A 15,522-nucleotide genomic window follows, 5' to 3' on the forward strand; every position below is an offset into this window, starting at 1 on the left:
CTTCCTTTGTTTCGTTAATGGAAGGTGCTCCTCCCTCCCTCCAGAACCATTAAAATCTCGCAGTTTCCCTTCCTTCCCTTGCGGTGAGCTTCTCTCACCTTTCCTTTCCTTCCCGGCAAGCTGTCAGTCATGCAGAAGGGAGAGGTAGGCATGGCCAAGCACAGCCCTCCTTGGAGGCCTCGCCCCCAACGACCTGCAAAGAGCGCTGTGCTTGGCCATGCCCACCTCTCCCTTCTGCATGATGGACAGCTTGCCAGGAAGGGAAGGAAAGGTGAGAGATTTTAAAACTAACACTTTTAAAATCTCTCACCTTTCCTTCCCTTCCTGGCAAGCTGTCAGTCATGCAGAAGGGAGAGGTGGGCGTGGCCAAGCACAGCCCTCCTTGGAGGCCACGCCTCCAGCATTTACGATTCACTGCCAGAAGTCGTAAGGAAGATGGCAGACGCGGCTTCGATATGGCAAAAACACTTCCAGGTTGCTAAAACGCATCGATATCGCTTCTAAAGGTATTTTATTTACGATTTCATAACGATATTAGAAATTAATGAGCTGGATTAACCAAGCCTACCAAACAGGGCAGGCATACTCAGCAGTTGAGTAAGACAAGGCCAGGATTGATATTCTTATTAATTTTGGTTCTGGACCCCATGTGGGTTAAACCCTGTGCCAGCAGGACTGAAGACCGACAGGTCGCAGGTTCGAATCCAGGGAGAGGCGGATGAGCTCCCTCTATCAGCTCCAGCTCTTCATGCAGGGACATGAGAGAAGCCTCCCACAAGGATGATAAAAACATCAAATCATCCAGGCATCCCCTGGGCAACATCCTTGCAGGCGGCCAATTCTCTCACACCAGAAGCAACTTGCTCCTGACACGACAAAAAACAAACAAACCCATGTGCTGCCTGTAAGTTTCTGCAGGATGTTATCGCATGCAGGTACTTTGTGCTTGGTGTTCATCCAATGTTTCCTACGTGCTAGTGTTCAGTCTAAGGAAGTGGTTCTCAGCCTATGGGTCCTCAGATGTTTTGGGCTTCAACTCCCAGAAATCCAAACAGCTGGTGAACTGGCTGCGATTTCTGGGAGTTATTGGCCAAAATACCTGGGGACCCACAGGTTGAGAACCACTGATTTAAGGTGACACCAAGATATTTAAGATGGAAACAGTGTTCGAGCTCTTGGCCTTCCTGGGTAACTTTCAATTTCCTGTTTGCTTCATGGTTGCACAGTGGAAAGCACATACTTTGTAAGTCATAGCAGGTCATATACCCGGCCACGCGTTGCTGTGGCCCTCCGAAAACATAGGATTTGCAGACATGAAGCAATCTGGGCTAGGGAACTCCTCCCACCAAAGGTTTCCTGCTGGCTAGTAGAAGCCAGGCTGTTAAGGTGCAAGGTGGTATGGAAAATAAAGTAATGAGAAGCAGCCACTGAAGTTGCAAGGCTTTTCAGTTATATTCATGCTGGCCAAAACACTCAAAAAATCCTCTTTGAAACAGAGGCTGGGTGGCCATCTGTTGGGGGTGCTTTGAATGTGATTGCCCTGCTTCTTCACAGAATGGGGTTGGCCTGGATGGCCCACCAGGTGTCTCCCAACTCTAGGACTCTCTGATTCTATAGTCTTCTCTTCCCTTCACCTGTTTCCCACTTTCTTTCTTTGTTCCTTCCCTGCCTCTTCCTTTCCTTTCCTCTCCCATCCCTGCCTCCTTTCCCTTCCTTCCTCTTTCTTTCCTTCTACCTTTCCTTCCATTCATAATCTTCTCTTCATCAATCATTTTCTTCCTTTCTTCCCTCCTTTCCCATTCTTTCCCCTCCTTCCTCTGGGACAGTTTGTAAGGATTTTTTTGGGGTGTGTGTGAAAGGGGGGATGTGGAGCCCAAGTGGGAGAGTTGCTGGCCTTCTCATGGTTCGCATCCTCCCTTCACCCAATGCAGGGGGGGCGGGGCGGTGTGCAGCCACTTCTGCAGTCACGCTTGACTTGCAATCCTCTGGTCTTGGGGGAAGTGTTGTTGCCTGGTAGCCACGTGGGCCTCATGGAGCCACTGCGGTGGCTCCAGCTGCTACTGGGGCTTGCTTCGCCAAGCCCCCACCCCTCCGTTGGGCCAGCAACTCTCCCACTCAGGCTCCACATCCCCCCTTTCCGTTCCTTCCCTCTTTCCTTTCCTCTATCCCTCCCCTCCCCAAAATAAAAAGGAGTCTGCCTTCCTGCATGGAAAGGGACTCCATGGTGAGGCTTCTCTTCCGTCACAACGGTTGGTGCTTCATTCTTCTCGCGCAATGAGAAGAGGGGCTTTTGCGCATACGCTGTAAGGCATTTTTTCTTTTTGGGGAGTTTTAAGTAATTTTCCCTTCCTTTTTAACTTTTTTTTTTTGTTTGAAAGACATAGATCGAATTAGAATGTGTTTTGCTGCCAAATTTGGTGTCACTTCGTCCAGTGGTTTTTGACTTCTGTTAATCTCACAAACGAACATTACATTTTTTATTTATATCGATATATATATTCATGCATGCATGCATGCTTTGGATAGCACAGGGAAGGGTTACCACCCTTGTGGTGTTTGTTTTGCTGTCTGTGCCCCTGTTCAGAAGATCTCACCTCACTTTCTGTCCCTGTGATTATTGGATTTTGAGAAATGTGGCTTGTTGTGGAAACAAAGTTTTGTGATAAAGCTTCAGAGAAGACTCCTTTTCCCCATAATAACTCTTTCAGTAGTGATTTCCCCTTCCGAGGAGTAGATTTCTTTCACTTCCTGTTGTCTCACACCCCAGTTCTTAACTATGAGTCAGATGTAAGTTGGATGTTTGTAACTTGGGGACTGCCTGTATATAGAAAAGGGTAGGTATCAGACAGCCCTCCAGATCTGGTTGAACTGCAGTTCTTAGCAGCTGCAGCCGACAATGACAATAGTGAGAGCTGCTGGGCAAATTCTGCCTGGATTTTCCATGAAACAGTATCTATCCATTCTGGACAAAGCACCCCTTTTTGAAACAATTTCTGACGCATTTGCTGGAAAAACCTATCATCCCTACCGCTGCTCTGTTCCTTAAAGAAAGACACATTTTAGCACAGCTTGGAAGTCATTATCAGAGAACAGCAGGCTCTGAACTCTGGATGAGATAAAGAGGGCTCAGTATCACTGCATCCAAGCCTTAAGACCCAGTTCTGCATTTTCTGAAGCAAATGTTGGCAGGACTTAAACTATCTGGCACCCTCTCCTCCCAAAGGCAGTCTCGTGCCCATGCTCAGATGTAGGGGCTGGAGACAGGCAAGTGGCTCATATTGAAAGATTCCTTTGAGGTTCTGATGCCTACCTGAAAAGGTGATGTTGAAGCCCTCGTATGAAATGGAGAAGTCGGAAATGAAACGGATCTGAGCAGAGAAGTTCCCATAGAGGCCGGCACTGAAAGGGGCAGGCAAGCGGGAGCCGGTGAGTTGTTTCAGAGGTTGGCTGAAGCTGCCGTTCTCGGTGATCAACAGGTAGTCATGGCCGCTCTCCAGATGGAAGGTGTGGAAGGTGAAGAAGACACCTGTGGGGTGGCACAAATACAGGAGGGAGGCACAAGATCAAAGTTATTTGCTTGGGAAGATGGTCAGAAGAAGCCAATCACAGAAAAGGTCCATTTTGGATATTGACAAAGATACTGTACGTCATAGCTCATTAACACACCCATGACTTTGATGATTATCTTTTTCATTTTAAAAAGGTGATAGTGTTGTATCCCAGAGCAGGAATGCCTCTATCCTTAAACACCACATCAGTATAGTAAAATCAGCAAGCAGTTTATTGAAAGATATACAGTAGAGTCTCGCTTATCCATCATAAACGGGCCAGCAAAACGTTGGATAAGCAAAAATGTTGGATAATAAGGAGGAATTAAGGAAAAGCCTATTAAACATCAAATAATGTTTTGATTTTACTAATTAAGCACCAAAACATCATGTTTTACAACAAATTGACAGAAAAAGCAGTTCAATATATAGTAAAATTATGTAGTAATGACTATTTATGAATTTAGCACCAAAACATTGCAATGTATTGAAACAGCTGTGGATCGGGGGGAGGCAGTACAGAATGTTGGATGAGCAAAGGTTGGATAAGTGAGATTCTACTGTATATAAGCAAAGCAGTAAAAATGGCAGAAACAGTATAGTCCAAAGATACAAGATAGTCCATGAACTTCAAGGTACAAACACAAGATACAAGGATGCAAAATCCAGAGAACAAGACAGCATGGGAATCCAATACATGAAATAGGAACCTGGCAAAACTTGGAACATGAAACTAGAAACTCACTTAGAAACAAGACTGTCATGAAATTCCAACGTTGATGAGACTTGCAATAACACCTTTCCTTTTTATCAATATAAAGCTTTTCATGGCCCAAGAACTGAAAGGAAAGCATTCCGCTTGCCCTCACAACCAGATAAGGATTTCTTATCTTTCTTTACAAGCAAACAGATTGACCTTCACTGATCTTGAGAACTCTTGTCTCAGTTTACAAAAGTCTTGCTTTCTATCTTTACCCTCATTAAATTCGGCACCTGACAAATTATTCTCCAAAGACAGTTTCTCAGAGAAAGACTGCTGTGGGCCTCTCCCAGGAATCTGACCGTGTGAATCTGCAGGAGAAGCACTCAGTTCATGAGACACCTGCGGCCTCTCATAATAATAATAATAATAATAATAATAATAATAATAATAAACCTTTATTTATACCCCGCTACCATCTCCCGCAGGACTTGGTGTGGCTTACAAGAGGCCGAGCCCAAATACATCAAAGACAAAAACACAACAACAACAATGCAACAATAAATAATTCATAGCAAAGCAAAACTATAACAAAAATATCACGACGCATTTAAAAACCTGTGTCAGGGCCAAATGTAATGGTTAATTTTTTTAAAAAATGCTGGGCATGTCCAGGTGAAATAGGATGGATATTTTAGGGATAAGTGGGTGTGCAGACAATTCTAACTCTCTTGTAAAGTGCATTTGGGACAAATTGCTTGGGATTCCTTAATCTGGAAAGGCACATTGGAACAGCCATGTCTTTAAGCTCTTCCTAAAGACTGCCAACGTTGGGGCTTGCCTGATGTCCTTGGGGGGAGAGAGTTCCAGAGTCGGGGGGCTACCACTGAGAAGGCCCTGCCCTCGTCCCACGCAGGTGGGATTGTGAGCAGGGCCTCTCCAGATGATCGGAGAGATCGTGTGGGTTCGTATACGGAGATGCGGTCACGCAGGTAGGCGGGTCCCAAACCATTTAGGGCTTTGTAGGTAAGCACCTGCACCTTGAATTGGGCCCGGAAAATGAACGGAGCTCCTTAAACAGGAAGGTTGACCGCTCCCTGTAAGGAGCACCAGTTAACAACCTGGCCGCTGCCCGTTGAACCAACTGGAATTTCCAGGCCGTTTTTAAGGGCAGCCCCACATAGAGTGAATTACAGTAGTCCAATCTGGAGGTGACTAAGGCATGGACCACCCCGGCCAGATCCGCCTTCCTGAGGTACGGTCGCAGTTGGCGCACGAGTCTCAATTGTGCAAAGGCCCTCCTGGCCACCGCCAATGCCTGAGCTTCAAGCGTAAGTGATGAGTCCAGGAGGACAACCAAACTGCGGACCTGTGACTTCAGGGGGAGTGTAACCCCGTCCATCACTGGTTGCCACCCTATACCTCGATCTGGTTTACAATCAACCAGGAGGACCTCTGTCTTGTCAGGATTAATCTGCAGCTTGTTCCTCCTCATCCAGTCAGCCACAGCGGCCAGGCACTCGTCCAGCACCCGAGAGACTTCCTTAGAGTTCGGTGGAAAAGAGTAGTAGGCCTGGCCTTGACTCAGTCCCAGAAAAACCCTCATCCCCTTTGACATCAGACACAGGCCCAGGAAACCCTTCATCCCCATTTACATCTTGGATAAGCAAGACTGTACAGTAACAGTTAATAAAGTTGCCCTTATCTGAACCGATACCTGTTATGTTGTCTCCTTATTCCAGTGGATTGGCTGGCAAAGGACAATTTGGTCTGTTTTCACATATTTGAGGATTTTCTGACATGAATTTGGGGGAAATAATTGCTCCCAAATGGTGCCTTTGGTTTTTTTAAAAAATTGTGATATAGAGCATTGATGAATGGTTGGGAGCTTCAGAGATCACAAAAGAGAGTTTTATGCCCTGCTAACTGCATTATGGGCAGCTTTGTCTTATTCCAAGCATCATTCCCCATATTTTTGTAGGATGGTTCAGCTAAAAGTTGTGGGTTTTCTGAGACCGCCTAGTGAGATTAAGGGAGAGTCAAAAGCCGAGCCAGGAACTTCCAGATTTGTTCAGTCTCTTTGTGACTATGTTGTACCAGCTCATCCCAGATCAAAGCGCAAGGAAAAAGGACGTTCATATTAAACAGCTAGACTTCCAGCAGAGTCAGTTCACACACATTTAGCAAAATGGCATTTAATGACATAAAGGGATGTGCAAATCTGACAATAGAGGGGCAAGATGATTCAAAGTGTAATTACAGTTCGGAAAGAATCATTATTATTTTGGATGACATCTATCAGAATTTACTACGTCATCCAAAAAAAAAAATCCTTTCCAAGCTCTGGATATATATGGCGGAAAAAGCAAAAGGCTCCAAAGTACTCTTCCAAGTTTCATTTCCCATGATCCCTGGATGATGAATCTTGACACAAAAGACAGAGAAAGCATTAAATGGAAGGAACGAATAAGAGAAAGTCTTAAACATCTGATTAAAATGGATTCTTGCTTTTCATTTGTAGTAAAGCTGGTTCCAGGCAGAGACATTGGTCACGCTGGGTTCTGAGTTATCTACAATCTCTTACAAATATATTAGGATTTCTTTCTCTTTCTCTTTGGGGCATTGTAATACTGTAAAAATAAAAAAGATTTATTTTTAAATTGCAATTTTACAGCTCATTAGTCCATTATATAGATAAGTTCCTTTGGCCAAACAGGGAAAAAAGAAGCCCAAAGATTCATAGCTGCAAGGGAAACAGAAGCGTGTTATCACTGAACGTGCCAAAATGGGAGTAAAACCCTGGGCTAACCTCAAATTACTCATGTTTACTATCTTTCTGTATGTGGGATCAGCTGTATCATAAAACTTCTCCTTTACTCCAGTATTTCCAATGAAATGGGCCCAGGCTTAGGATATCTGATGGAAAGTGCTGGGACACAATGGGATTATCCAAAGTGCATTAAAAGTGTCGAAGGCATACTGAAAGTGCCCAATGTGAATTGGAAGTATGCAATACATATTTTTGCAAACAGGGAGTCTGTCCAGACAGTACCTGTACCCCAGGAGCTTCCACAGCAAACAGGAGGGTGGATAGATGCCATTCCCTGTAAACGTGGAAGCAATAAGGAAGTAATGCTACCCCTCTATTCTGCTTTGGTTAGACCACATCTGGAATATTGTGTCCAATTCTGGGCACCACAATTCAAGAGAGATATTGACAAGCTGGAATGTGTCCAGAGGAGGGTGACTAAAATGATCAAGGGTCTGGAGAACAAGCCCTATGAGGAGCGGCTTAGGGAACTGGGCATGTTTAGCCTGAAGAAGAGAAGGCTGAGAGGAGATATGATAGCCATGTATAAATATGTGAGAGGAAGCCACAGGGAGGAGGGAGCAAGCTTGTTTTCTGCTTCCTTGGAGACTAGGACGCGGAACAATGGCTTCAAACTACAAGAGAGGAGATTCCATCTGAACATTAGGAAGAACTTCCTGACTGTGAGAGCCGTTCAGCAGTGGAACTCTCTGCCCCGGAGTGTGGTGGAGGCTCCTTCTTTGGAAGCTTTTAAGCAAAGGCTGGATGGCCATCTGTCAGGAGTGATTTGAATGCAATATTCCTGCTTCTTGGCAGGGGGTTGGACTGGATGGCCCATGAGGTCTCTTCCAACTCTTTGATTCTATGATTCTATGATTCTATGACTCTATGAATAGGTATAGAAGGCAAAAAGCGTGAGATTTCCAGGTGCAAAAATATTGCAGTTTTGAGCCAAACATGTGGATTGTCACATGTCTGTATGTCCCTGAAATCGGAAATCACTGGACTGTTTATCTGAATTTGTTCCTAGGTTTTAAATGTTTGTTCCTGAATGGTCAGTTCCTAAAAGGAAGGTGACACTTGAGTAGAAGGCAAAAATTTTGCTTATGTGCCAGAAACTGGCTGCCGATCCAGTTCTGAGCACAATTCAAAGTGCTGGTTTTGACCTACAAAACCCTATACGGTTCCGGCCCAGCATCTGTCCAAACGCATCTCCTTCTACGTCCCGCCTTGGAGTTTAAGATCTTCTGGGGAGGCCCTGCTCTCAGCCCCAACTTTATCACAAGTGAGATTGGTGGGGACGAGGAGCAGGGCCTTCTCGGTGGTGGCCCCTCGCCTGTGGAATTCACTTCTCGGTGAAATTAGGTCATTGACATCCCTCCTCTCTTTTAGAAGGAAACTAAAAACATGGATATGGGACCAGGCCTTTGGGTAATCTGGCAGATAGATAAAGGACAATGGCGACTAGAATTGATAGGATTTGACAATGTGGAATTAGATTGGTTTTATTGATTGTGATATATAACTTGTTCGTTTTAATTGTTTCGAATTGCTATTGATACATGTTTTATCTTGTTGTTGTTGGCATCGAATTGTGCCTTTTGTAAGCCGCCCTGAGTCCTCTCTCGGGGGTTGAGAAGGGCGGGGTAGAAACGCGCAAAATAAATAAATAAATAAATAAATAAGAGGTTTCGTTCCAGAACATCTGGGGAGTCACAACTCACCTTGGTGAAAGCAAGGGCTTTTCCACACCAAATGATTGCAATGCTATGATTCCACTTTAAGTGGCACCATCTTATGGGTTTTGTAGTTTGCTAAAGCACTGGAGTCTTCTTAGAATTCTAAATTTGCCCTCCTAAACTGTATATCCCAGAATTCGATAGGTGTTTCCACAGCAATTCATCTAGAATATAGTGCTATACTGGGTAGCATGTAAGGGTAGCAGTGGGGCACCGTCACATTTCCCATAATGCAATCTCTAGTTGGCAGGGAACACCTTAGTGGCTGATGTTGGCATCATTCCTCCCTCCTACAATCTGATGTAGAAAAAAGGGAGACATAATCTCAGGGTGCATAAAAGAAGGTCTTATTTTTGAAAACAGCCCAATAGGGGGGGAAAGGGAGAAGGAAGGAGGGAGGGAAGTGAAGGAGTGAGAGGAAAGAATGAAGGGAAGAAGAAAGAAGAATGGAGGAAAGGAGATAGGAGAAAAGACAGAGGGAGAGAGGACAGAAGAAAAAGGAAAGAAAGAAAGAAAGAAAGAAAGAAAGAAAGAAAGAGGATGGAAGAAGGAAGAAACAGAGAAGAAGAAGAAAAGAAGGAAAGATGGGAAGAAGAAAGATGGGAAGGAGATCGGGGATAAAATAAAAATAAATTTATAGCCCACCTTATTTACCCGAAGGGACTCAGGGCCAATCGCAAATAAATAAATAAAATGTATTTATTTACTGTACTTATACCCCATTCTTCTCACACCCAAAGGGGAACTCAGGGCGGCTTACAAACTATGGCAATAAGATCCATACAGTAACAATATCAGTAAAACATAATATTGTAAAACTAAAAAAAAACACCAAAGAAATATCAATTAAAATAGTCTTTCAAACGATTAAAACACACCAAACATATCAAAAGTCTAGCACCAACTGAGCTTTGTAAACATTGAATCAAAAAAGACACAGAAAGAACAGAGGGAGCGAAGGAGGACAGAAGAAAAGAAGAAAGAGGATGGAAAGAGGAAGAAACAGAAGGAGAAGAAAAGAAGGAAGGAAGGGAAGAAGGGAGAAAGCGAGATTTCTTTTAAGGGAATCAAATTCAAATATGATTTACAAGGATTGCCCAAAAGTGCCTCCTAAGCTGATGGCCCTTAAAAAAAAATCCGGCAGCTTGATTTCCATCTTGTTGTGCATTGGGCTATTTGAAAATTAAAATGATCTTTTGTGCATCTTGAGACTCAATTCCCCTGCCCCCCCCCCCCATGGCAACATGGCAAGAATTGATGTTTCCTTCTGCTTCCTTTCAGTATCACTTGCAACTGCCATCTTCTGCTGCCTGTCATTCCCTCCCGCAGTGAAATCTGATGGGCTGTGAAGTGTTATGACATTGGCTCAGTGGGGTGATCTCACCCTTTCAACTCATTTAGCAAAAGGAGAGAAGGAGACATCCGGAGGAAGGAGGGAAGAATTCTGGAGCACAAGCAATTGGGACACACCAGATCTGAAACTCCACATTTATGGAGCTCCATAGTTGTAGCAGTTGAACCTTCCCTTCTATGGGTGCTGCTATGGTCATTCATTGCTCTGACCATGCAAAAAGAAGGGGGAAGATGATTCATGAGACAATAATAATAATAATAATAATAATAATAAACCTTTATTTGTATCCCGCTACCATCTCCCGAAGGACTTGGTGCGGCTTACAAGAGGCCAAGCCCAAATACAATAGTAAAAACAACAGCAACAACAAACAGCAAAATAACTCAGAAAACAAAGCAACAACATTGACAACATACAATGACACAATTAAAAACAATGGCAGGGCCAAATGTAATAATTAAAATTAAAAGTCCTGGGCATGACCAGGTGGAGTGTTTGGAGGGGGATGGGCATGCAGATATCCTGGATCTCTGATAAAGTGCGCTGGGACATAATGCTAGGAGTTTCCTATTCTGGGAAGGCACACTGGAACAACCATGTTTTCAAGCTCCTCCTAAAGATTGCTAGCGACGGGGCTTGCCTGATGTCCTTAGGGAGAGAGTTCCAGAGTCGAGGAGCCACCACAGAGAAAGCCCTATCCCTGTTTGAACTACAAAGAGAAAACAAATGAGGATCTTGTCCTGGAGTATACCTTTGTTTCTCAAACTGGGGGTCAGGCCCCCTGGGGGGGGGTCACAAGGGGGGGTTTCCAGAAGGGTCACCAAAGACCACCAGGAAACACATATTTCTGAGGGGCTTAGAAACCTCTTTGTCAGAGAAGGTTGAAGATTTCTCTCCACATATCCTTATCTTCCTTTTTGGAAGATAAGGCTGTGTGTGATTGGCCGGCCTCTCAGCTAAGGGGAGAGTTGTTTCTGAGACTCCAAGTGGAGAGGGGAGAGAAGGCATGCTCCCCCCCCCCACATCAGTTAATTCCTCCCAAATCCCTCCAGTATTTTCTGTGGTCATGGGGGTTCTGCGTGGGAAGTTTGGCCCAATTTTATCGTTGGTGGGGTTCAGAATGCTCTTCGATTACAAATCCCAAATGTCAAGGTCTATTTTCCCCAAAATCAGCCAGTGTTCAAATGTTGGCATATTGAGTATTCGTGCAAAGTTTGGTCCAGATCCACCATTGTTTGAGTTAACAGTGCTCTCTATATGTAGATGAACTACAACTCCAAAACTCAAGGTCAATGCCCACCAAACCCTTCCAGTATTTTCTGTTGATCGTGGGAGTTCTGCGTGCCAAGTTTGGTTCAATTCTAACGTTGGTGGAGTTCAGAATGTTCTTTGATTGTAGATTAACTATAAATCCCAGCAACCGCAACTCCCAAATGACAAAATCAATCCCCCACTACCAGTATTCAAATTTGGGCATATCGGATATTTGTGCTAAATTTAGTCTAGTGAATAAAAGTACATCCTGCATATCTGATATTTACATTACGATTCCTAACAGTAACAAAATTACAGTTAAGAAGTAGCAATGGAAATAATTTTATTGTTGGGGATCACCACAACATGAGTAACTGTATTAAGGGATGGTGGCATTTGGAAGGTTAAGAACCACTGGACTATACCTTTGTCTTTCTCCCTTTCACAGCTACTAATATTTTTGTAGCTACTAGAAAATGTATCAGCAGCAGCCCACCTAACACATGATAGTTGTGGAGGGAGAGTAAGGTTTTGAGTGGTTCACAAGGAATTGACGAATAGCATCTATTTCCCCTTTCAATAAAAATAATAACCACACAGAAATCTGGAATTATGTGTACCTATGTCACCAATGCTTCTGGCTGGTATTTTCCAAAGAACTCTATCCCACCAAAAGCCCCAAAGATGGATCATGTCATATTCAAAGCCCTTTCCTGGAAATATTTCTGCCCCTCTGAAATGATTATTTGGCACTCCAAAACTGAAGTTAAAGTCTATTTTACTCTAATAAAAACCAACAGTTTGGTTTTTCCCTCTATTCAACTTCTGTCTGTGAAACCAATGAAGACATTTGCAATTTTGGGAAAGTTCCTAGCAAGAAATGAGGCTCAGCCATTCCTGTCTAGTTCAGTACTTTTGTTTTCCACTGAGTCTTCCCTATGTAAAGATCAGATCTTCTGTTTGTGGATATTCAGTGCCTGGGGACCGCTGACATCAAGTAAACATTCAGCGGTAGCAAATAGGTAGCGGGATGCTGAACGGTAAAACAAAATGTTTACAAAAAAACCCAAACCAACAACCCCAGAGCTTTGATCAAGCAAGATTTCAAAGGCTAAGAACCTAACTCCAGAAAAGTACCCCACTCAGCTTTTGCTCGGTAAGAAGGAGAGCCTTTCCACATTCAAAGGCTACATTTGCGAGGGTGGATCAGAGGAACTGAGATCCTTGATGTGTGAATGTTTCTCTTCCTTCTGCTGTGAGACCACAAGACATCTAGCTTTTTCAACAGTTTATGCAAAGCAAGATGGGAGTGGCGGATGGAAAGGAAAGATTTGGCAAGAAAGTCACTATCCTGACACTTAAGAAGAAGAGTAAAGATGGGAGAGTTGTACGTTTACAAGGTCTTTATTTAGCCTTCTCTTCCAAGGAGTGCTGGTGTTCCACCAAACTACAATCATCATAATTCTGAACCATTGAGTCATGACAGTTAAAGGGGTATCAAATGGCATTAATTCTGTAGTACAAATGCACCCTTTATTAACTGAGCAATGTCTGCACCATCATACCTTTCTGAACAAACCCCAATTTAGAATCACAGAATCGTTGAGTTGGAAGAAACCTTGTGGCCATTCAGTCCAACCCCTTTCTGCCAAGAAGTAGGAAAATCACATTCAAAGCACTTGCAACAGATGGCCATCCAGCCTCTGTTTAAAAGCCTCCAAAGAAGGAGTCTCCACCACAGTCTGGGGCAGAGAGTTCTACTGCTGAACAGCTCTCACAGTTAGAAGGGACCACATTCCTTCCTAAGTGTTTGTGGACTACTTCCTTAATGATCTTTTCCAGAATCTTGCCTGGTATCGACGTGAGGCTGACCGGATGGCAATTGTTTGGGTTGTCCTTTTTTCCATTCTTGAAAATAGAGGCCACATTTGTCCTCCTCCAATCTTCTGTGAGTTGTCCTGTTCTCCAAGAACTCTCAAAGATGATTGCCAGTGGTTCTGAAATGACTTCCATTAGTTCCTTCCATATTTTTGGATGTAGTTGATCCGACCCTGGGGGCTTGATTCGGCCCTTGTTTAGATCTGGCTCTCATTTAGAGCGACCAGGTATTCCTGGATGACCTGTTTCCCTATTTGGGTTGAATTTTCCCTAATCCTTCATCCATTCCACGTTGCTGAGGTTGAGGATAGCTTTCTTTTTGTGAGAAGACTGAGGCAAAGAAAGCATTAAGTAGTTCTGCCTTTTCTCTATCCCCATCAGCATTACCCCAATCTTCTCCTCACAGAGGCCCTATCGCCTCCTTGTTCTTCCTTTTTCTACTGTCTTAAGCAAGGAAACCCTTTTCATTGTATTTAATGTCCTTGGTAAGCCTGAGCCCATTTTGCACTTTAAACTTGCAAACTTTTTCCCTACAGGAGTTGGTTATTCATTTGAATTCTTCTTTGGTGATTTCTCCTCTTTTCCACTTCTTATGCATGTCTCTTTTGCATCTTAGCCCAGTTAGAAGTTCTTTGGACATCCATTCTGGCTTCTTTGCACTTGATTTATTTTTTTCTTTTCATTGGCACTGTCTGCAACTTGTCTGGTCTTGCTTACTTTCGAATCTTGTCTGATTCAAAGGTAAGCAAGACCTGTTAGCATTAGAAAAGAAGACAATCGGGAAAGAAAGCTAAGGAAAGAATTTGGTACGAAATCTTGGAGAACCATGGCGACCAACCTGGATTAACAAAACTGGGCAAAATAGTCCCAATATTTTGACTTGGGTATCAGGCTGGTTCTTCCATTGCTACCCCTTCTGATACCCCACTTCAGCTTTCTCCATGCAAACAGAAGCAGTGAACTCTGTGCTTCTTTCTGCATGAAGAAGGGGAATGAACTGGCATTTGGACGAGTAGCTTCTGCAAGTGCCAGCCAAACCCTGCCTGCCAATAGACTGCCTGGCTGGGCTGGCCAACTGCTTGAGCCTTGGCTTGACCTCCTGGCACTTGCTCCACAGCGGCTGACAGCTCGATTCTGGCATGTTGACTAGCAGGATGATGTCTCATGATTAGCAAACATGGAGGGAGTCCATTATCTGGGACCAGCAACCAGAGATTAACAGCAGGATTCTTTTTTGCTTACTTGGTGGGCCAGTGGTACAGCTCTTGGTGCTCAAAGGAGTGCTCGATTCTACTCTCCATATGCTCATGTCTGCTTCTGAAGATCCCGAACTGAATTTCAGTTGTAATATTTTTCAAACCATCTACACCCATGGACATCATGACATGAGCTGTGGGAATCGGGGGAATTGTCTTCCTAGCACAGCAAATATTACAGTTCCTATCCAAATTGTTTCCTTTCATTTATAAACTTCCCATCACATGTGTATGTTCCCCGGCCATTCCCTCATTGTTTCTTGTATTCAGAACCATCACATAGGCAAGTCCTGTCCCCACCCATTCTGTTTTTGTTTTTTTAAACCCAGGGAAATCTTTGAAATCCCGGAACTCCAAAATCTCATGGTATTTTAAAAAATGATTTTTTAATCTTAATTTTGAAAAAACTAAAGTATACAATAAGGGCCCCCTGGTGACGCAGTGGGTTAAACCACTGAGCTGCTGAACTTGCTGACTGAAAGGCTGGCAGTTCAAATTTGGGGAGTGGGGTGAGCTCCACTCTCTTTTCACATTGTATCAGTTAACAGATACATCAAATGAAAAGCTAAAGTCTATGCATGACCCAGACAACATCCCTAAATAGTTGGTGACCTGTCCTTCCAGCTTGACTAACCAGGTACATACCTAGGAATGAAGACCATGTTAACCACTGCAACATAATATTTTCTCCTTCAGTGGAAGTAGCTTTTCTGAGATGTGGGGCTCACAATGATCACCCTTCTGAAAAAGACTGCCCTCTAATCTATGTATCTTTCCACAACTCAAGGGACTGGCACAAGACTCCAAAGTACAGTAGAGTCTCGCTTATCCAACATAAACAGGCTGGCAGAATGTTTGATAAGTGAAACTGTTGGATAATAATAAGAAGGGATTAAGGAAATACTATTAAATGTCAAATTACATCATGATGTTACAAACTAAACACCATAACATCATGTTTTACAACAAATCAACAGATAAAGC

At 43.6% G+C, this 15,522-nt stretch overlaps 1 protein-coding gene across 5 annotated transcripts in view; it reads right to left on the minus strand.

Moving 5' to 3' along the window:
• CSMD2 (CUB and Sushi multiple domains 2) overlaps positions 1-15,522 on the minus strand; it is a 984,984-nt gene that overhangs the window by 255,728 nt on the left and 713,734 nt on the right. For all 5 annotated transcript variants that reach the window (XM_067473669.1, XM_067473670.1, XM_060784605.2 and 2 more), the window contains one exon: positions 3,311-3,526. In XM_067473669.1, coding sequence (XP_067329770.1) covers positions 3,311-3,526 — 216 coding nt within the window. The remainder of the gene's footprint in view (positions 1-3,310; positions 3,527-15,522) is intronic.

The sequence above is a fragment of the Anolis sagrei genome, chromosome X (genome assembly GCF_037176765.1).
Source record: "Anolis sagrei isolate rAnoSag1 chromosome X, rAnoSag1.mat, whole genome shotgun sequence".
NCBI lineage: Eukaryota > Metazoa > Chordata > Lepidosauria > Squamata > Dactyloidae > Anolis > Anolis sagrei.